General features: G+C 46.1%; 1 protein-coding gene across 11 annotated transcripts in view; it reads left to right on the top strand.

Moving 5' to 3' along the window:
• Positions 1 to 22,958, top strand: part of GBF1 (golgi brefeldin A resistant guanine nucleotide exchange factor 1) — a 152,181-nt gene that overhangs the window by 6,546 nt on the left and 122,677 nt on the right. For 10 of the 11 annotated variants that reach the window (XM_055352806.1, XM_063709766.1, XM_055352807.2 and 7 more), the window contains one exon: positions 22,167 to 22,272. In XM_055352806.1, coding sequence (XP_055208781.1) covers positions 22,167 to 22,272 — 106 coding nt within the window. Of the gene's footprint in view, positions 1 to 8,779; positions 9,039 to 22,166; positions 22,273 to 22,958 lie in introns of those variants that run through there. The other variant, XM_055352815.2, reaches the window with a different exon arrangement.

The raw sequence follows: 22,958 nt of genomic DNA on the forward strand, positions 1-22,958 counted from the left end.
GTGAGAGCCCACAGTCGGTTGCAATAATAATGCCTGAGGCTGGAGGCATAACCTGGAACTCAAATAGGAGAAAACCTTTCTCTTTCAGGGGCTAAATGGAGAGGAGATGAGAGGAGCTGGAGTTGTGATGTTTTCATCTTATAAACATGAAACTGAAGTGAGGTCCTTAAGTGGACATGGCTGCATGTTCATTAGGGACGCTGAGCACCCAGACTCTATGGTTTGCTGAACTGCAGTGTGCAAATGGGAGCAAATCGAGACACATTTGCAGCAAAGATTTGAAGCACTCAAGTTATTAAGGGACGATTCGGGGATCAGAGAAATGACTCCACAGTCTTCCTGCTCTTCCGTGCTTCCTTCCTTCAGCAAGTATTAGGTGTTAAGAGGGATCCCAAGAACAGTAAGGCAGAGACCCTATCTTGTAGGAGTCTGCAGTGTAGGGAGGCAAACAGAGCACAGGATGGAAAGATGGACCGCATGGGTCTGACTCCCAGACTGTGGGAGATCAGAGAGAGGGAAGCCCATGGAAGGTGGTACCAAGTGTTGGGAGCTCAGAGAATATAGGCACGTGACTGAATTGGGAGTTCAAGAGGCAGAGAAGGGGTATGGCATTCTAAATAATCAGCAGTGTTGGGAATAAGCTGGCAGGCTGGGAGGGCAGTGGTGAGCCTAGGTTAGTCAGAGTCTCAGTGTAGGCCACGGGAGATCTGCAGAGAGAAACGAGTCAAACCGAGGGGGCCTCCAATGGGGGACAAGGGGCAGTGGTTCAGATTTGACAAAGTCTAGGCTACAGTATGTCCAGCTTTTTCATCAAAAACCCCTAAGATTCACACTGAGCAACAGCCCTGAATAAAGAAAAAAACCCTAAGACCAGTCAAAAACAACATCTACTAGAAAACAGAAGCATGACCTGAAACAGCTGCCACTAGTATGAAATTGTTTTGAGGTCGCCAGCTTTATGTTAAAAATGCAAACAAATTTTTCATTCTATTCCATACTTTAGTCATGGAATATAAAATATTTTAATATAAAAATAAAGCTTTTTTTAATATAAAACCCCCCAATCTTCAAGTGATATCACCACACCAGGAAGATGGGCCCTGTTTAGACTGTGTGTCATGCCTCCTCCACTCCCGTACTGCCCTCCTCCCCCCTCACCCCACTATGAGAAGCAATGCACCAAGCAGTAGGGGTCACTGGAGGCTTGTATCCAGGGGTGTGACAAAAAACAGCATCTTTGTGACCTTTATTTGACCATGGTGAGCAGAAAGGGTTGGGCAGGGAAGAAATAGGAAAGGAGAAACTATTAACTGAAAGGTGTAAAAAAGGCCCCGGGGCAGGACAATGGGAAAGGAGAGATAGAGTTTTGAAAGTTATTCCTCTCTGTCTTCCCCCAACTCTTAACCCACTGATGATCTTTTCCTTTTCCTCCCCATCATTCTTTTCATGAGTCCCTGGCGGTGGCCGTGGACACCCTAGACACCCCAAAGCTCAGGACCTAATGGATCCTTCAAGTTAGTCTAGGAGGCATCATTTAGTGTGAATGGAGAAGAAAAGATTCTACTGGCCCCATCCTTCAGTCACCACAAGTCAGCTCTAGCCTGCTGCGTTTGCCCTCCCGTCCTGAACCCGAGTCCTGGGCCAATGTTCCCATCCCTGAGCAGGAGGCAGGCAGAGATATTTGGCCTGGTAGACAGGCTGAGCATTTGGGGAGCTCCCCAGAGTTCTCAGACAGGGGCAGGGGTAGTGGCCAGCATCTGAAGTCCGCGATAGGGTGGCCCATCTGTCATTAAGATCCCTCCTATGGCTGCATCAGGGATGTGATTAGGCTGCTCTAAGTCTCAGCCCCACTTTTCCAAACAAAGATTCTGCAGCTTGGGCATAATAATAGCAGTGCTTCTTATTTCTATGATGCTCCTCCATTTGCAGAGGGCCTTCACAGACATAATTTCATTTAACTCACACAACTGCCCTGCATGGCTGGAGTGCCTATCCCCATTACACCTCTAAGAAGGCAGGATGCAAGGTTACACAGTTTGAAGAGATTCAGACCATCTAGTTCTGCTCTTTCCATGCCTCACTCCCTCCACCCTGTAGCCATTTGTGACTCTGACATGTGCTGATCCTTCCAAACCCTGAAGGATTCCATTTCTACTTCCTGCCTCTACCATCTCTCTGGAAATGAGCTCTGGAAGTATGCTGCCCACTGTGTGCCAAAGAACATTTTTCTATTCATCCTGAGCTTGCATCACTCCAGTTCTAAAAGGCCCCCTCATCTCCAGTTTCAAGATTTGGGGAGCAAGCAATCCTTCTGCATATCTAGGTCTTTTATTATGCTGTAGATTTCCATCCTGTCTCACCTTCCAGAGGACTAAACTTTGAAATTTGCTCTCGCCAGCAACCCCTGGCTCCCCATTCTGCCAATCATTCTCTGACCCTACTCTAGGCCCATGACATTCTTCCTAAGAGCCAGTGACCAGGCATGCGTTCAGTTACATGGCTTTATGCAAGGGTGGGAAAAGGTTCTGTCTTTTGTTTCCAATCACCTTCATTATGATACCACCTCTTTGGCCTTTTTGGCAAAAGCCAACTTTGAGCTAAAGTCTTCAGGGAACCATCTATAATGCTTTCCCTGTTCCTTTCCTGACACAAAGCCCTTCATTTCACCTATAATTTCAGTGATTTTATGGGAGCACAGCAATGGGAGCACAAGCCCCTGAAAAGTGTATCAGAATGTGATGGGGATAATTGTGGTGTGTCTTTATATTGATCAAAATAGGGCAAATGAAAAACAAAAGTTGAGACTCCTAGCCAGTAATAAGCAAACTTTAGAACTGAGGAATGGATATGGGAGTGTGGGGAATACGTATTGTATGTCACTCACAGGTGAAGGGTAAGAAAGGTTGAAACCACTGTTTAGATTACTCATTGCTAAATACAATGCCTTGCACTTGTCCTTGTGAAAACTCAGTCCCCAGCTGGGCTATCTTGCTCACTTATATGGACTCGTTCTCCCTGTTCTGTCCTCTTCAGAATAATTGAGCTGTGGTTAGAATTGGGGTCAGGGTGGATGGTCACTGTATGGGCCCAGCAGAGTCAGGGCTGTATCCCAGCTGCAGGGAAAGTAAACCCGGCTGTTAGGTAGGGCCAAGACATCCTTCCCAACCAGACTGAGAGGGCCAGAGAGCCCCCTGTTGGACTCCAGAGTCTGGATTCCATGAGCCTCCTTCCCACCTCTGCTCAGCCACCAGGGTGGTGTTGGGACTGGTAGGGCTGAGGAAGCAAAAGGGAAACAGGACCACAGGGTTTGCTTTGCTAATGGGGCTGTAGTTTTCTCTTCTGGCCTGGGCTCCTGCCCACTGTAGGGAAGGAGCCATTGGTCGGCTGATACTCCAGCAAGGAGTCTGGAGGGTGTCTGGTTAATTGTATTGGAATTAGGGGGCAACTGAGGCTGCCAGGGGCTTGTACCCAGCTCCTTCCTGTTTTCCCATTGCCTTTTGTCACCTATTCCTTCCTTTCCTGGTCTTGATTCCCACTAGCAGGCTCCTCATTGGCCTTCTGCCCTCAAATTTGGATTCTGGAAGTACAGAGTGATGCTCTGATCTATTCTGAATTGAAGGGGGCTTGTGTCCCAGCCCACCTCACCCCAAGGCCAGGCTGCAGCCTTTACTCTCGCTCCCTGCTCACAGCTTCGCAGCCCGAAGGAGCTGAAACAAGTTTGCAAAGTGTGAGCTGGGATTTGAGGTGACCCACCGCAGCCGACCCCATCGCACACGCAGCAGCTGGGCAGGCGCTGCTGGGTAGATGGACATGCCACCCAGCCAGGGACATTCTGTCCGCCACTGCCAGACACAACGCCCGCTCCGGAGAGACCCACTTCGCTACCCGGACATTCTGTCCGCTCCGAGCCCCATGCACCGCGGACATTCTGTCCGATTCTGAGGCGGCCTCAAGTCAGGACCCTTCTGGGCCCAGACACCCCAAGCCAGATCCACTATACCCGCCGCCTGGTCACTCTGATCCGCACAGCGGCCATCTGACTCAGTCGCGGCCGGGCTCTCGCAACACAGCTCCTATTCCAACTGCGGAGCAGCTGGGAAGAGAAGCGTGTGCGACCAGGCGCACCCCGGCTCCCAGCCCCAGGAGTCTGAGCCTAGGCCGAGGGGCATCGGGCGCCGCCAACTGCCCCCACACTGGGGGCCGCCCCGCCAGCTCCCCCGCTGGCCAGGGCCTCTGTAACCCCTTTCGCTCCCTGGCCGCCTGCCCCGTGCCCTGGGATTCCAGGGCGCTTTCTGGTAATGGTTTCCAGACTCCCTACTCCCTGCCTCGCGAAGCCCCTATCCTGGTTTCAAGTCTCCGGCTTCGTTCCGGATCCTCTGAGTCTCCCCCTTCCCTATCCCCTGGTTCTTACCCTGAGTTTCCCTTTTCCCAAGTCCTGGCCCCAGGTCTGCAGTCCGCCCTCCCATTCTCGACCTGTTCCCGAGGCACCGGAGTTCAGCTGCCCCAGGTCTCGTTTTAGGGATTCCAAGGTCCAGCAATAGCTCCTCGGCCCCATGAGCCCCTGTCCTTAGAATGGTCAAACACTCACAGTGCGTCCTGCAACAGGCAGACTCCCAGTAGCGGCGGCTGCGGCGGCGATCTAGAGGGCAGGCAGGGGCCAGGGGCCGGGCACCCGGCCGGAGTGGGGGCCGCCCCCCTGCTCCCGGGCCGCCTCTCCGCTCGGGCGCTCCTGGACTCTCGGAGGGAGTGAGCCTCACCGCGTACTGCCACCCCCAGCCGGCGCCCATTCACTTTATGGCAGACCAGGGCGCCCCCAGCCCGCCGCGGCGAGCCGCGCGCGTCAGGCCCCGCCCCTTTCCAGCTGCGGTGCTGGGGCTCCGCCCTTTCCAGCTGTGGATTTCCAGGCCCCGCCTTTAAGGGAGGGATCTGGCCGGCGAGACGCCACGAACCCCGCCCTCTGGCCAATCAGAAGCGCTCTTCAGCAACTCGGCCGCGCCCCTCCCCACGTGGCAGAGACCGCGCTCCGGCTAGGACGCTTAGGCAGAGCCAAATGGGCGAGAGTAGAGTGATCCCGGTAGCCACGGGTAAAAGGGATCGGCTGGCAGCGAAGTGGGTTGGGCCGCTACCCCGAGGAAAGTGGATCGGCGCCAGGTGGGAAGGCGCACGGGGCCGCCGGGTCTCAGCGCTCAGACTTCTCTGCCACTCAAGTTTCGCCGATTTTCTCCACTTGTCGCTGTCCGTCTCTCCTCCCTTTTGTCTCTGTTCCAATCCTCCCACGTCTCGCCTTTCTTTCCTCTTCTTTCTCCTCAGCCGCTTCGCTCCTGCTGTTTACCATTCTCCTTCCTCTGCCACTTTAAAAGACTCATTTCTCTTTCTCTCTGCTCCTCTTTCCTCATATCTTTCCTCTTCTTCATTTCCCCCTTCTTCTCGAAGGAAGGTGACTTCGTGGAGACAGCAGGGTTTGGAATGATACAAACCAAAGTAGTATTCCAACGCTGCCACGAACTGCACCATCACTGAGTGAACTTGGACGAGTAACTATCATCTCCCTCCCCGCGCAAAACAATTAAGAGGAGGTTCCTGCTGGATCTCAGGGCTTGGGCTGGGCACTCCAGAGGCACGGACCGATTGCCTTTCAGTCTGTACCCTTGTCTTGCTTAGGCTGTGCTCTCCCTCCTTCAGCAGGGCTGGTTTCCCGCTGGTGGTACCAGGTTAAGTCCTGTGGGCAAGGTGTGGCCTTGGTGCCTGCTGGTTAGGAATTTGCAAGGGACAGGACAGATGACCAAGGAACATCCTGGCAGACTGTGACTTTGGCCCTCTCTGACTTAGGCCTCAATATCCAGGAAACAGGCTCCTTCTCTTCTCCCAGTTGGGCTATGTTGCTTGGGTGCTCCTAAGAGCCTAAGCCCAGGCCGGACACGGTGGCTCATGCCTGTAATCCCAGCACTTTGGGAGGCCGAGGCGGGCGGATCACAAAGTCAGGAGATTGAAACCATCCTGGCTAACACGGTGAAACCCCATCTCTACTAAAAAATACAAAAAATTAGCCAGGCGTGGTGGCGGGTGCCTGTAGTCTCAGCTACTGGGGAGGCTGAGGCAGAAGAATGGCGTGAACCCAGGAGGCGGAGCTTGCAGTGAGCTGAGATCGCGCCACTGCACTTCAGACTGGGCGACAGAGCAAGACTCTGTCTCAAAAAAAAAAAAAAAAAAAAAGAGCCTAAGCCCAGTCACACAATATGCCCCTAAGGCAAATCTGAGCAGTCATGTCTTGACTGTTCAGTGACTCCCATTGCCCTTAGGATAAAGGTCAAGCTCCCTAGCCTGGCATACAAGACCTTCAGGACCTGACCTTGTCTTCATCTCCAATTTCCTAGTAGTGTCCTGCACACCTCTGGCCCTTCCTGTGAAAGTAACCCATCTTTATATTGTCAATTCCTACTCCTCCAATGTTCCACTCAAGCCTTATTTTCTCTGGGAAGCCTTTTCTGAACTCTCAGTTTAGCCCCTTGCTCTCATGACCCTCAGTGTATACCTTCTATTACACCACCCACCATATTGAAGGGATCAGCTTATGTGTTGTCTGCTATGAGAATAAAATTTAGGAGGGTAAGGACCATGTCTATTATTCCCAGGCATAATGTAGAATCTCAATAAATGTCACACTGAAATCTATGAGGAAGATGTTCTGCCTGGTAAGATGATGATTAGTGGTTAGGAGGGACTAGGGAATTGTCATCTCTCTCCTCCCCATCTCTATTGCACAATCACATGCTTTTAGAATGATGAATTTCTGGAGGTATGTAGAAGTAGATATTGGCGAGCGGAAATTTTTGGCCCACTTAGAGGATTTTCCAATCGGCTTTCCAGGACCTCTCAATCTGAGACAGGCCCAGGACACCAACTCTCAGTTTTCAAATGAAGAGGAAAATGGCTCTGAGGTAATGTGGAAAGAGGTGCTATAATGGTATATCCTCTTTCCCTGACTCTCTTTGGGTGATAGAGGCTAGATCCTCAGCTGGACCCACCGACCAGAAGCCCAATGTGCAGGTGTAGGGAGTTACTGAGGGGTTCTTTACATCTGATGTCTGATGGGTGCTTTACACTAGAGCATCGTGGCCAGGTGTGGTGGCTCACACCTGTAATCTCAACACTTTGGGAGGCTGAGGCGGGTGGATCACCTGAGGTCAGGAGTTCGAGACCAGCCTGTCCAACATGGTGAAACCCCGTCTCTACTAAAAATACAAAAATTAGCCGGGTGTGGTGGCAGATGCCTGTAATCCCAGCTACTTGGGAGGCTGAGGCAGGAGAATCACTTGAACCCAGGAGGTGGAGGTTGCAGTGAGCCAAGATCACAGCACTGCACTCCATCCTGGACGACAAAGCAAGACTCTCTCAAAACAAACAAACAAAAAACAAAACAAAACAAAAAAACTAGCGCATCGTAGCACATGGATGGTCTTTAGATGTCTGGTTTTGAGACTACTTTCCTATGTGGTTAGTTATAGAGCTTCCCTGGACTTGGGTCGTCCATAATTGGGAGGATGTATGGAAAGAATTAGGTATTTTTTTTTTCACTGCCTCCCAGCAGCTTCTCCAGGTCTGCAGGGACACTGGGGCTCTAGTGTCCCAAATAGGCTGGGAATTTCATGATTCAGTCTCCTAGGAGAAAACCCATCCTCTTGTCCTCTTCTCACACATTCTCACTTCCAGGTAATACAGGTAATTCTAAATAGCTTAGTAACCTCTATCATCTCTTGCAAGGGGAGGAGGCAGCTGGGGGCAAGACAGTGAAAACAGGTGGGCATCCAGCCTTCAGGCCCCTTAGCGTTTCTAAGGCAAATAAGAAAGACTTCTGTTTCCTATCACTGATGAGGTGGGCTAAGCTGTGTATTTAGCCTGGTGGATAAGGCCCGTCCAAGGCTTGGTATGAAAGGCAGACCGGGAGTCAAAGCCCGATATACTAAGGCATAAGAGGTGACAAAAGGCGATGAAAAGAGTTGGCCTGGGGGTGAGGAGACCCAGGGGTTCGTCTCTCTGCTCTGCTATTTACTAATTATGTGAACATGGGCCCAGCCTTCCACCCTGGGGCTGTTTCCTATAATGTAAAATGAAGAGACTTAAATTAGATATCCAGGGCTTCTGCTACGTCCCATTTTCTCTATTTCTGGATGATGGGAGTGGGGCAGAAGACGCTGAAACAGAGTTGGGACGTGACAGACGTAACTGTGAGAAGCCACGACAGGGAAGGTGGACAAGAGGGCGAGGAGAGCAGGGTGTGGAATAGATCGCTGGACTTGTTTTTAGAATGAAGGGAGCCCAGAGCTGCCTCGAAAAGGAGTGATTACTCAAGGGGCATGGTCTTGGCCCAGGTAACTTTGATAATACGTGGACAGGGGAGTAGGGATGCCCGCTCAAGTTCTCAAAGCGGACCCCGCCCCTTTCCAGCCAATTGAAGCCTTTCTCCCCATAATGCCCAGCAGCCACTGCCAAACCGCGCACTGCAACCGAACTCTACCTAACTCCACCTCTCTAGCCGCCCAGCCCAGTTCCTCATTTTTTATTGGTTTTTTTAACTGTCACTCAGAGAGTACTCGTATCCGTTGGTTGTCCCCTAACATACCCTTTCTGTCCCTTGTAATCTTGCCTCTTTAGGCACTACCCGCCTCCTGAAGCCAATTTCCTTTATTCGATTGGATAGTCGGAATGCTACTTTTCACGGTGCAAAGCTATGATTGGCTGCGCGCGGCAGGGCTCGCGCAGTTACCAGGCAGCGGGCTAGACTGAGGCTAGTTACCACGTCAGTGAGCTGACAGGAAAGGTACCCGGCTCTACTCCCCGTCCCGGCCGACTCATCCAGGCGGACTGTGCAGTCCCACCCTGACTTCGGCCTCAATTTCCAGGAAACAGGCTCCTTCTCTTCTCCCATCTGCTACCAGAGCCGGGAGAGCTGCTCGGAGACGCCTCCGGGGTGCGGGCTGGACATGAGCAGCAGCTGCGGGTCCTGGGACTAGGCCCCGCCATTTTGGATCCGCTGACAGGTCAGCGAAGTCTCTTCCTAGAGTTCCGGTGTCGTGAAGGCCGCCCTGACATCGCAATAGGGAATTAGTGGGAAGGGCCCTTAAATTGGGCGAGCCAAGGTGGGCTAAGGACGCAGCGGACAGGAATAAGACGAGGGAAGGGTTGTTGTGGGAGGGAACAGGGAGGTATGCAGGGGCAAAGGTCATGCCTCTGCCGCAGGAGGGGCGATTTCTGCTCTCATTACTGATCCTTTGCAGATGCCCAAATCTTCTGTTTTCCCAGGCTTGACCTAGTATTTAGCTTCTCCTTTCCAGCGCTTTCTGCATCCTGAAGAGCCCAGTACTCAAAAGCTGAAAGCAAACCTAAGGAGCATTGTGTCTACTTTTATGGGTTTTCAGACTTTAGATGTGAAAGTCTCTCTAGATTCTGTACAGCGTCTACTTCTTTGTGATTGCCTCACTAATACAAAGGAACTGCTTCATTAATACTGAATGATGAACTAGTGCACCCTAGAATCAGGTTGTCAGCAGAGGGACGTGTGGAAGGCTTGAGGTTATAGCAGCACAGGGAACTGGGCTATGAGAAGGCTTCCCTCTTACAGGACAGCTCAGCTGCCAGTCTGGGTCTGTATGTAAACACTAGACTTATCTTCTGGGCCCGTTTGTTCCTTTATACAATCTTTCACAGGCATTCTTCTGTAGTGTATGTTTTTGTTGACATTTCTCTCAGATCTTCACTAAGGAGATGAGGCTTAATCATAAGGAAACCACTCTATTATGACATATTTGACAGCAGAGAGATATTTGAATACTGGCAAAGTTTGGTATTGTTGGCCTATTATGTTTAGTGGGCAAAAAGAGTCATGAGAGATTTTCAGCCAATTGTAGGGTCAGAACCCCAGAGTGAATGATGGAACATAACCCTAGAGAGTAGTTTATGGCACTGTGATGACCTTTGATAAACTGCTGTGTTGTAAAGCTATAAAAGTCCACCAAGGGTAACGAATGCTTTTAAAAATAAGGAATAGTGTAGATGGTGTTTTTTAATGCACAATGTGGAAACTTGTGCATTAATTCAGGTATAAAAGGCACTCTAGGCCCTGTGGAGGATACAAATGGAAAGGTCTGCTTTGGGACTGCTCAGTTAATGCACTTCTTAAAAGTAGTAGCATGTATGTGCAGTGGCCTAGCTAGAGCATGTAGTAGGTTAAGAGCAGGATCAACCTAATACCTTTTGGTATGTAGTGGGCACTCAATAAACGTTATCTCTATCTGGGATTAGTTTCAGTATGTGATCAGGACTTGTGGCCTGCTTTTGGCCCTGGCAGTCAGGAACACTTTGCACTTTTGCATGATGAGGTAGTAACAAGGAGGATCAAAACCTCATAGTGTCAGAAGAGAAAACTATTTAGGATCTTGGAATGACTAACTCAGTTTTTCCTACCTTTGTCCTTAGGAAATTGAAATTTCATAATTTCCCTTTTCCCTTCCTACCTTCGTCCTTATGAAATTGAAATTTTTGTGTGTGTTGGGAGAAGGGGGATGGCATTATTTATGCTTCACGTGTGTTGATTTAGATGGAAATGGTACAGGAAACTATTTGCATTTTAACTTGCTGATCTAAGTTGTAGAATTCCTCCCCTCTCCCCGCCCCCAAAAAAGTAGTTGAACGCAGCAAATGAAATGACATACCTCAGGAGGTACCCAGGTTTGATGATCCTGCCTTGCTCACTTGGGCCATTGCCCTGTTGAGTTGATATGCTTTGCATAACAGGCAATCTAGTCTCTGGGTAGGCAGTGTGATCAATCCAGGATCCAGTCATCCTCAGTTGAGCCTAAGGGTGACTATAGAGGCATCAAAACGTTTTCTCTTTCTCTCTCTTTCTTTTTTTTAATCCTAAATGTCATTTCTAGATAGGAATAATTCCCACTCCTACCCACAAATCAGAAAATTCATCCTTCAAATACAAGTCCCAAACTTGTATTTGAGCTTCTTTTTAATGGTGTTTGTAGACAGTATGTTCCAGTCTTGACAGTGATGCTCATTGGCACAGTGGGAACTCAGGCTATAGACATATCTCCTCAGTAGCTGGGCACCAATCCCAGTTTCAGCTCAGAGTTCTCAAAGTTCCACTACTATTTTATTTCCCTCTTTTCCAGAAGTCAGGATGACTGCCACTTTCACATAATAACCTCATTGATAGGGTACTTAGACTGGCTGCTGTGGGCAGCTAAAGAGGAAGAAGACACAGCTCTTGCTTTTGAGGAGACTCTATTTATAGAGTACTCACTGCAAGGATCACCCTAATCTTTGTATGACACTTCTCATTGATTGATCACACTCTATATCCCTGTGGCTCTGTGTGACTGATTAGAATGATTCTGTTGTTGGGTTAATGGTGGGATTGAATTTAAGGGTGTATGTTTTTGTTGACATTTTATCCTCAGGCTAGAAGAGCTATGTAAATATAATGAGCTGCTGTTTAGCTGTTACTCTTTTTTTTTTTTAATATTTCAGTATGTTCAACTGCAGTTGTTTAACTAAATGAAAATATAATAAAGCAGTGTGCTGATTTGGAACCCCAATAATAATAGAAGTGATCATAGAAGTGATTATTTGTTCTAGTAGTAGTGGAAATTACCATAGATGCAATAGTAGTGTAAATGATCATGGAAGTATGATGGCAAAGTAATGGTTTGCCAATCATATAAACCAGGGGTTACGAGCTCATGTGCCTAAATGCCAGGCAGGTAATGTAAATGAGTTAATTGAGTCCCATGGGAATGTATTAGGATTAGTGGGGACTGTTGTGTACTGGACAACCCATGCCTTTATTTTTTTTTGTCTTTCATTTTAATTTCTTTTTATTGAGACAGGGTCTTGCTCTGTCACCCCGGCTGGAGTACAGAGGAGCGATCACAACTCACTGCAGCCTTGACCTCTGGGCTCAAGTGATCTTCCTACCTCAGCCTCCCAAGTAGCTGGGACCACAGATGTGCGCCATCATGCCCAGCTAATTTTTTAATATTTTGTAGAGACAAGGTCTCACTGTATTGCTCAGGCTGGTTTCAAACTCCTAGACTCAAGCAGTCCTCCCACTTTTGCCTCCCAAAGTGCTGGGATTTTAGGAATGAGCCACCACGCTCAACCCATTCCTTTATTTAGAAGAGCCAACTGCTCCTTTTTCAGCAGATTGTTACTGTTTTAGAATGCAGGCACAGAATGACCACTCTTTCTATTTTTCAGGAGAAACTGGAAATTTAGATCATTGTGTTTTCTAATTGTTGGAAACTAGTTAAAAGTGGTTTTAAGCCTTTTTCAGGCCAAACAAAATATGTCTGTGGACTGGATTCTGCCCAATGGTTACTGGATGATGACCCTCAATAAACAAAATGGGCAGGCCTTATGAGACTTAATCACTGCAGTTCTCTATGCATAATCACATAGACTTTTTTTCTTTGTCCTACTCTGCCAGCTGTCACCCTTATACCTTGGGTGCCCTGAGTGGCTAAAAGATGGAGTGAGATAGAGAAGGTTTGTTTTATTTTTCATCTCCAAGCTGGCAGAAGGGACAGCTTTGGACATATTAGTAGCTTACCTTGTAAACGGTTTTTGAGATACTCTCAGAATCTCCACAGGGGGAGGAGATGGCATGCTAGAGCTGAGGTACACTGGTCACCCGATTATCAGGTCTGGGAGGATTTTCCAGTGATGCATTGTCAGGGCACCAGCTTTTTTCCCAGTTTAACCTTCTTTTACTTCCACCCTTTAAGTAAATTTCTTGAGCTCAGTAAGTTGTTTCCTAGTTTGGTAACTGGTTATTCTCAATAAAGCACAGAACTATGATGTGTTCCTAGGCCAGCTCTGGAAATGTTAAAAGCTCTGCATCTTTAGTGTTTCTCTGGCTTTTTTTTTTTTTTTTTTTCTCTGATGGAGTCTCGCTCTGTTGCCCAGGCTGGAGTGCAGTGGCGTGATCTCGGCTCACTGCAACCTCCGCCTCCTGGGTTCAAGCAATTCTCCTGCCTGAGCCTCCCAAGTAGCTGGGACTACAGGTGCGCACCACCACACCCAGCTAATTTTTGTATTTTTAGTAGAGATGTGGTTTCACCATATTGGCCAGGCTGGTCTTGAACTCTTGACTTCGTGATCCGCCCGCCTCGGCCTCCCAAAGTGCTGGGATTATAGGTGTGAGCCAATGCGCCCAGCCTTCTCTGGCTTTTAAAGGGATTGAGTGAACATAAACCTTAGAAGGGCCTATTGCTGGTCCTTCAGCTCCCTACTACCATCTACCTTTTCAGAAAGTCCATCAGTTTTCTTGGTTTGCCCAGCTCTGTATTAGACACAAAGGCATCATGAAAAAGAAAAACAAAATTGCGCTTTTGCCTTTGGAGAATTTATTTGCTAGTTGGATAAGAACAATTTTTTTTTGAGACAGAGTCTCTCTCTGCCACCCAAGCTGGAATGCAGTGGTGTGAGATCTCGGCTCACTGCAACCTTTGCCTCTCAGGCTGAAGTGATCCTCCCATCTCAGCCTCCTGAGTAGCTGGGACTATAGGTGCGTGCCACCACGCCTGCCTGATTTTTGTGTTTTTTGTAGAGACAGGATTTTACTATGTTGCCCAGAGTCCAGTGGTGTCATCATAGCCCATTGCAGCCTTGATTTTTTTGGCTCAACTGATCCTCCTACCTTAGGCTCCCTAGTAGCTGGGACTACAGGCATGTATCACTATGTCCCACTAATTTTTTTTTTTTTTAATTTATGTTGCCTAGGCTGGTCTCTGACTCCTGAGCTCAACCATTCCTCCTGCTTTGGCCTCCTAAAGTGCTGGGATTAAAGATGAGAGCTACTGCACCTGGCCAAGGAAATGTTTAAAAGTGATTAAGAGGCCGGGCGTGGTAGCTCATGCCTGTAATCCCAGCACTTTGGGAAGTCAAGGGAGGCAGATCACCTGAGGTCAGGAGTTAAAGGCCAGCCTGGCCAACATGGTGAAACGCTGTCTCTACTAAAAATATAAAAATTAGCTAGGCGTGGTGGTGGGCGCCTGTAATCCCAGCTACTCGGGAGGCTGAGGCAGAAGAATCACTTGAACCCTGGAGGTGGAGGTTGCAGTGAGCCGAGATTGCGCCACTGCACTCCAGCCTAGACGACAAGAGCGAAACTCCGTCTCAAAACAAACAACCAAACAAAAACAAAACAAAACCCCATAAAAGTGATTAAGAAAAAAAAACCCACTTAAACACTAGTGTACTAAAAACAGCTATTTAGAGCCACAGAAAATAAGACATATATGAAGAATTGACAGTTACATTAAAAATTATATATTTCACAAAAATGTGAATGTGCAAATAACACTTAAGGAGATGTCAGGAAGATAGACGTGAAAAAAGAAGCATTATGATATGGCTGGTAGGTAAATGTGGGTTCTTTTTACCTGTATGGAAGGTTTGTAACTTCTGGTAGAGAAGCAAATATAGATTATCAAAAAAAGGTTTGCCAGTGTGGCTCAGAGTTATTGTCTTCTATGAAGTCATTTTTCTCATGAGGTGGATGTGTGCTGTACCACTCTGGAAGAGTCAGTCTTGATGTTATTTCATTTGTTCATCCAGTATTTATTGATCATTTTTCTTACTATGTGTCAGGCTTTGGAGATAAAAAGGTAAATAAATCATGGTCTTTCCCCCTGAGACAGAGCCTGATAGTCCCATGGTGGTGATATACTAAATAAATAATTATAAATTAGTATAAGATGTGTTTATTTTTATTTTCATTTATTTATTTGAGGCAGAGTCTCACTCTGTCACCCAGGCTGGAGTACAGTGGCACGATCATACCGCAAGGCAACCTGGAACTCCTGGGCTCAAGTGATCCTCCTGCCTTAGCCTCCCAAGTAGCTGGGACAACAGGTGTGCGCCACCACACCTGGCCAATTTTTCTTTATGTTTTGTAGAGACAGGGTCTCGCCATGTTGCCTAAGCTGGTCTTGAACTTCTAGGCTCAACTGATGCTCCCGCCTTGGCCTCCGAAAGTGCTGGGATCACAGACATCAGCCACTGTGCCCAGCCAAGATATGTTTAGAGATAACTACAAAGTGCTGTGGGTGGCTGGGCATGGTAGTTCATGCCTATAATCCCAGCACTTTGAGAGGCCGAGGCAGGCAGATCACTTGAGGTCAGGAGTTTGAGACCAGGAGTTTGAGACCAGCCTGGCCAACATGGTGAAACCCCAACTCTACTAAAAATACTCTGCTAAAAAAGTGGAGAAAAGGGCCGGGCGCAGTGGCTCACACCTGTAATCCCAGCACTTTGGGAGGCCGAGGTGGGCAGATCACCTGAGGCCGGGAGTTTGAGACCAGCCTGACCAACACGGAGAAACCTCGTCTCTACTAAAAATACAAAATTGGCCCGGCATGGTGGCGCATGAAGGTAATCCCAGCTGCTGGGAGGTTGAGGCAGGAGAATCGCTTAAACCTGGGTGGCAGAGGTTACGGTGAGCCGAGATTGTGCCATTGCACTCCAGCCTGGGCAACAAGGGGGAAATGCTGTCTCAAAAAAAAAAAAAAAAAGTGGAAAAATAAATAAATAAATAAATAAGTGGTTGTATGATTGTTCTTAGAACCACTGTGATATTCTGACTCCCTCATTGACTTTTGGATGGAATGAGTAAGGGTTTATCAGGTGGACAAGAGTGAGAAAAAACATTCAGAATAGAAAGGGAGCTTCATATGCAAAGGCAAAGAGGCAGCAAAGACCATGACTTTAAAAAGTAGGAATGATGTGGCGTGGTAGCCCACACCTATAATCCCAGCATTTTGGGAGGCCAAGGCAGGCAGATTGCTTTGAGCTCTGGAGTTTGAGACCAGCCTGGGCAACATGGCAAAATATTGTCTCTACAAAAAATACAAAAAAATTAGCCAGGCATGGTGACTCATGCCTGTAGTTCCAGCTACTTGGGAGGCTGAGGTGGGAGGATCGCTTGAGCCTGGGAAGCAAATGTTGCAGTGAGTCAAGATTGTACCACTGCACTCCAGCCTGGGCGACAGAATGAGACCCTGTTTCAAAAAAAAAAAAAGGAACTTTTTAACTTTTTAGGGTCTTTTATTTTATTTTATTATTATTATTTTTTGAGCCGGCATCTTGCTCTGCTGCCCAGGCTGGAGACCAGTGATGCAATCTTGGCTTACTGCAACCTCCACCTCCTGGGTTCAAGCAATCCTCCTGCCTCAGCCTCCTGAGTAGCTGGGATTACAGGCCTCTGCCATCATGCCCAGCTAATTTTTGTATTTTTAGTAGAGTGGGGGTTTCACCATGCTGGCCAGGCTGGTCTCAAACTCCTGACCTCAGTTGATCTTCCTGCTTTGGCCTCCCAAAGTGCTGGGATTACAAGCATGAGCCACCGCCCCCAGCCGAGGGGCTATTTTAGACAAAGAATATGTGTAGCTTATATGGGGCACCAATGGCTGCCACCCAGCTTGAAAAACAACATCACCAAAACTGAGGCTGCATGTACGTATGCCCTTCCGTGTTAGTTCCCCCACACTCCCTGCCCCTTGCCACTATTCTCAATTTTTTTGTGTGAACTTCTCTGGGGTATAGTCCTAGAAGTGGAATTGCTGAAATATAGGATATGAAGTGCTTTAGCTTTGTAAGATAATGCCAAATTGTTATTCAAATTCATATTAATTTAGATACATACCAGCCACTTGGTCTGCATTTTTTACCAACTTAAAAACAATTTTTTTTTTGAGACAGGGTCTTACTCTGTTGTCCAGGCTGGAGTACAGTGGTGTGATCGTGGCTCACTGCAGCCTTGACCTCCTAGGCTCAAGTGATCCTCCCACTTCAGCCTCTCAAGTAGCTGGGGACTACAGGCACATGCCACCATGCCCTACTAATTTTTAAATTTTTTGTAGAGATGGAGTTTTGCTATGATGCCCAGGCTGTTCTCAAACTCCTTGGCTCAAGTGATCCTCCTGCATCGGCCTCCTAAAATGCTGGATTATAGGCGTGAGCACCTGGCCTTTTAAGTATTATCAGATTTAAAGTGTTTTGCTATTTCAGGAATGTAAAGTGGTATATCATTATAATCTTATTTTGTAATTTTCCTGATTATTAATGAAGCTAATAATCTTTTCATATATTTATTTGCTGTTTATGTTTCCTATTCTGTGAAACACCTATTCATGTCTGTTGCCAATTTTGGGGAGGGGTTATATGTCTAGTTCTTATAGTTTTGTAGCAGTTATTGTATACGCTGGATATTACTCCTTTATATTAGTTATATGTGCCTCAAATATTTTCTTCTGGTTTGTGCCTTATCTTTTACCTCTTTTTTATGTTGTCTTTTGAACAGGCATTTTTAATTTTAACATGGTTGAATTCACGAATTTTTTAAAGAGGTTTTGCTTTTTGTTTCTTGTTTAGGTACTTCTCCCTTATGCTGAGTTTATAAAAATACTCTCCTGTAGCCAGGTGCTGTGGCACACACCTGTTGTCCCAGCTACCCAAGAGGCTGTTGTGGAAGGATTGCTTGAGCCTAGGAGTTTGAGTCCAGCCTGGGCAACATAGCAAGACCCTATCTCTAAAAAAAAATCAAAAAGAAAATATTCTCATATATTAGCTTCTAAGAGATTTCAAGTTTTGCTTTTCATATTTAAATAACCTGAGATATATTTTTGGTATTCCATTAAATAAGAATACAATTTATTGTTTCTTTTTCTCGTGCTTTTGTTTGGATATAGACAGAGTTGCCAAGTGATACAGTGACTCCTGTTTGGATCCTGTTGAGGTAACTGGGATGCCACAAAGCACTAGGGGAATGTTCTAGACCCAGCTTTAAATGGACAGTGGTTTCAAGAGTACATGTTACTCAGAGTCTCTGGGCCAGTGGCTTATCTGGCTAAGGGTGTTAGTTGGTATTTATTTAGTTGTTCCCTCTCTTATTTATTTTTTTCTATTAATTTTTCATTTGTGTGGGTACATAATGAATGTATTTCTCTTGTTATTTCTGACACAAGATAAATCTTAAGTTCGTTTCTGCTATACTTTTGTGAGGTTTCTGCAGGCCTTTATGACCTTGTGACAAGGGATTTCTTGGCCATTGGCTACCAGGCAGCAAGTGGTTCATCAGTTTCCCATCTGAAGCTGAAGGGCACAACTGTTTGGAGATTCCCTGAGTGAGGGGACATACTCAGAGACCTAGAAGATTAGGCAGCTCTGTATAGTACTTGAAAATAATTCCTCTTCATTCCCTAGATGTTTCTTTTTTTTTGAGACAGAGTCTCACTCTGTTGCCCAGGTTGGAATGCAGTGGCGCGATCTCGGCTCACTGTAACCTCCACCTCCTGGGTTCAAGTGATTCTCCTGCCTCAGCCTCCCAAGCAGCTGGGATTACAGGTGTGTGTCACCACACCTGGCTAATTTTTGTATTTTTAGTTGAGGCGGGGTTTCACCATGTTGGCCAGGCTGGTCTTGAACTCCCAACCTCAGGTGATCTGCCCACCTCAGCCTCCCAAAGTGCTGGGATTATAGGCATGAACCACTGCACCCAGCCCTAGATGTTTCTTTTTTACAATGATTTTTTGCTTAGACCTTTGCTGTCTTAGAAAGTGGTTACTTCTTTTCTAAAGGGCTTATTCATTTTTAGTCAATCAGCTGATTAAAATTTAAAAGTAGTTAATAGGTAATATATGTTTGTGACACAAAATTCAAAAGGTAAAAAAGAATATACAGAGAAAAGTTAGTCTTCCTTTCACTCCTCCACCATTCAGTTCCATAGTCATCCAGTTTCTTTCCCTGGAGGCCGTAACCTCTTAGCATTTTCTTACAAGTCCTTCCAGAGACCTAGAGCATATTCATCTTGCCTACATAATTTAATGAAGGGGAAATACCAGGAGAGATTTAATCTTTTCTGATACTTTAAATCATTTTTGAATTTATCTTTCTTCTATTTCTAAGTTCTCCTCCTCCTCAGAAGAGAGCGTGGTTATACATTCATATCATTGACACTTCTCAGAAGAGAACATTGTTGTGTTCCTAGAGCATTTGGAAAGCAGATAGTCTTCTGAGATTAACCTAGTTTTTAAAATTGTCATTAATATAAATCTTGTGTTGGATTCCCTTGTGGACTGGGGAGCTGTCATGGGCATGGACACATTATTATTATTATTATTTTAAGACAGAGTCTCACTCTGTTGCCCAGGCTTGAGTGCAGTGGCACGAACGCAGTTCACTGCAGCCTCAATCTACCGGCCTCAAGCAATCCTCCCACCTCAGCCTCCCTAGCAACTGGGACTACAGGTGTGCACCACCACACCTAGCTAATTTTTGTATTTTTTATAGAGACAGGGTTCGCCATGTTGCCGAGGCTGGTCTCGAACTCCTGGGCTCAAATTATCTGCCCACCTCAGCCTTCCAAAGTGTTAGGGATTACAGGTGTGAGCCACTGCGCATGGCCCCTGGACAAAATTTGTACCAGTTTCTTTTTCCTTTATCATGGTGGTTTTCATGCTTTTCACTTTCTTGGGGGGCCTCATCTTATGCAAAATATGCAAATTGAGCTACTTGCTAGGTACATTTCTTTCTCTATTATCTCTGACTGTGTCTCAGTTTTTGTATCTATTCCACTAAACTGTATAAATGCCTCAAGGACATAAATTATATACCTCTTATCATTATTAATGTTTAATTATATTGATAGTACAGTAATACATTCTCTTTGTAAAAAAAAAAAATTTTTTTTTTTTTTACTGTCTGGCTCTGTTGCCCAGGCTGGAGTACAGTGGCATGATCTCGGCTCACTTTAACCTCTGCCTCCCAGGTTCAAGCGATTCTTCTGCCTCAGCCACTCGAGTAGCTGGGATTACAGGCGCCCTCCACCACACCTGCCCAATTTTTGTATTTTGAGTGGAGATGGGTTTCACCATGTTGGCCAGGTTGGTCTCGAGCTCAGGTGATCTACCCGCCTTGACACTCCTGAAGTGCTGAGATTACAGGCATGAACCACAGTGCCCGACCTTTTTGTAAAAAGTTAAAATATTACAGATCCAGCCTGGGCAACAAAGTGAGACCCCATCTCTACAAAAAGTACAAAAATTAGTTGGGTGTGGTGGTGTGCGCCTGAAGTCCTTGCTACTCAGGAGGCTAAGGCAGGAGGATTGCTTGAGCCCAAGAGTTCAAGTCTGCAGTGAGGCATGACAGTGCCACAGGACTCCAACCTGGGTGACAGAGTGAGACCTTGTCTCAGAAAAACCCCAAAAGACAAAACCATTACAGATAAGGCTCAAGTATCCTCTGATTGCACCCTGTTTTCACAGCACCTTCTCTAGGAATAATTATGGTTATAAGTTTGGGTATATTAGCACAGACCTTTTATTTTATATTTACATATCATATTAATGCTTTCTTGCTGTCAGTTAATATGAGTTTTCAGAACTTTTCAAAGGTCTTGTCACTGTCACTGTCCAGTTTTCTGGAGCTGACTGGGCAGATTGGATGCAGTCATTTGTTTATATTTTATATTTATATTTATATTTATATTTATATATTTTTAGAGATAGTGTCTTGCTCTGTGACCCAGGCTGGAGTGCAGTTGTGGGGTCATAGCTCACTGCAGCCTCGAACTCCTGAGCTCAAGTGATCCTCCTGCCTCAGCCTCCCCAGTAACTAGGACTACAGGTGTATGCCACCATGCCTGGCTAATTTTTTAGTTTTGTTTTTTTGGTAGAGACTGGGTCTCACTGTTTGCCCAGGCTGGTCTCAACTCCTGAGCTCAACTGATTCTCCTGCCTTGGATTCCCAAAGTGCTGGGATTGCAGGTGTGAGCCACTTCACCTGGCCTGGATGCAGCCTTTATGCTGACATTGCAACTGTGGTTCTAAACCAACACTATGCTTCCAACAACCTTTATTCTTTTCTTTAACTTGAATCTTTAAATTCAAGTTAAATTTTTATTGAGTAGATTAAAAAGAACAAAGGGAAGACTATATATTTAGGAGAGAGCGAGAGAGAGTGTCTCGATATGCTGCCCAGGCTGGTCTTAAATTCCTGGGCTCAAGCAATCCTCCTGCCTCGTCCTCCCAAAGTGCTAGGATTATAGGCATGAGCCACCATGTCTGGCCAGAAATACTGGTTTTAACAAGCTGACATTACAGTTGTATCTGTGTACTTAAAGGCATCATAGGACTTTGGGAACAATTGACTTTGAAGAATTTGACATGCTTCCTGAGGATTGTTGAGGTGCCTTTGAAAAATTTTCTGGATTGACTCGCTTTGAGTTGTATCTTGAACTACGTTGAACATCTAAAGACCCCCAGGAGAGCCAGATAGTTGGATTCATAACATAAGATGGACTTCATCTCATTTTAGTATTACAGATTTTTTTTTTTTTTTTTTTTGAGGTGGAGTTTCACTCTTGTTGCCCAGGCTGGAGTGCAATGGGGTGATCTTGGCTCACACAACCTCTGCCTCCCAGGTCCAAGCAATTCTCCCATCTCAGCCTCCCGGGTAGCTGAGATTACAGGCATGCGCCACCTCGCCTGGCTAATTTTTTGTGTTTTTAGTGGAGAGAGGGTTTCTCCATGTTGGTCAGGCTGGTCTTGAACTCCCGACCTCAGGTGATCCACCTGCCTCGGCCTCTCAAAGTGCTGGGATTACAGGCCTGAGCCACTGCACCTGGCTAACAGATTTTATGAGTATAGAAAATCTTGGTACTGGCCAGGTGTAGTGGCTCACGCCTGTAATCCCAGCACTTTGGGAGTCCCAGGCGGGCGGATTACCTGAGGTCTGGAGCTCGAGACCAGCCTGACCAACACAGAGAAACCCCGTCTCTACTAAAAAAAATACAAAATTAGCCGGATATGGTGGCGCATGCCTGTAATCCCAGCTACTCAGGAGGCTGAGGCAGGAGAATTGCTTGAACTCGGGAGGCAGAGGTTGTGGTGAGCTAAGATCGCGCCATTGCACTCCAGCCTGGGCAACAAGAGTGAAACTCTGCCTCAAAAAAGAAAAAAAAAGAAAGAAAGAAAGAAAGAAAATCTTGGTACTGAAAAGTTAAATCACAATTCTAACCTTATCAGGTACTGATTTTTAAACTTGGGTATGCTTTGGGTAACCAAATATTAACCAGACTATTATCTTAACTGTTTCGGTAGGTTTGCCAAAATGGTGGATAAGAATATTTACATCATTCAAGGGGAGATTAACATTGTGGTTGGGGCCATCAAACGAAATGCCCGATGGAGCACCCATACACCACTGGTAAGTGGGAAATGGATAAATAGCCTGGTCACTAAGTTTTTATAGGGGATCTGTTGGCATGGTTAAAAGAGTAATCAAATTCCTAGTAATAATGAGAATAGTAGGAATTCAGAGTTGTTCTTGATATCTTGTTTTTTTGTATCCCAACTAGCATCAGATATATAGGCTATCTTTTTTTCTCTGGGACCCAAAAGATGACACCATTCTTCTTCTAAATATTTTTGTAAACAGCTTAAGCTAGTCCTGTGCTTGGGACCTCTTTAGTATGCCTAAAAGTATCAGAAAGATTCCTTATTTTCTAATTATTTAGGGCTATAATTAGCTATCAAATTTATTTAAATCAGGGTAGTTATTGATACACAGAACATGACTTAGTGATGGTACTCCTTCTTGGGGGTTCAGCAAACTTCCATATATAGAGTAGGCCATATCTTACCAATCAGATGAGTAAGAAACTTACCTGTTATACAGTTGGCTTTCTTTGCTATATATGTTTGAGGATTTTTTTTTGTAGAATTGTGTAAAACAATTTTTGGCGCAGTTGTAAAAGCAAGTTTAGAAATTGCCAACTTGGGAGTTTATATGAACATAGTTGGTAAGTGCATTTGGAAATTTCTCAAGTTCTTTCATAAAAATGTATTGATTTAAAAGTGAGAATGGCATCAGGAATATCTTTGAAATGAATA

This window comes from Gorilla gorilla, chromosome 8 (assembly GCF_029281585.2).
Source record: "Gorilla gorilla gorilla isolate KB3781 chromosome 8, NHGRI_mGorGor1-v2.1_pri, whole genome shotgun sequence".
Lineage (NCBI taxonomy): Eukaryota > Metazoa > Chordata > Mammalia > Primates > Hominidae > Gorilla > Gorilla gorilla.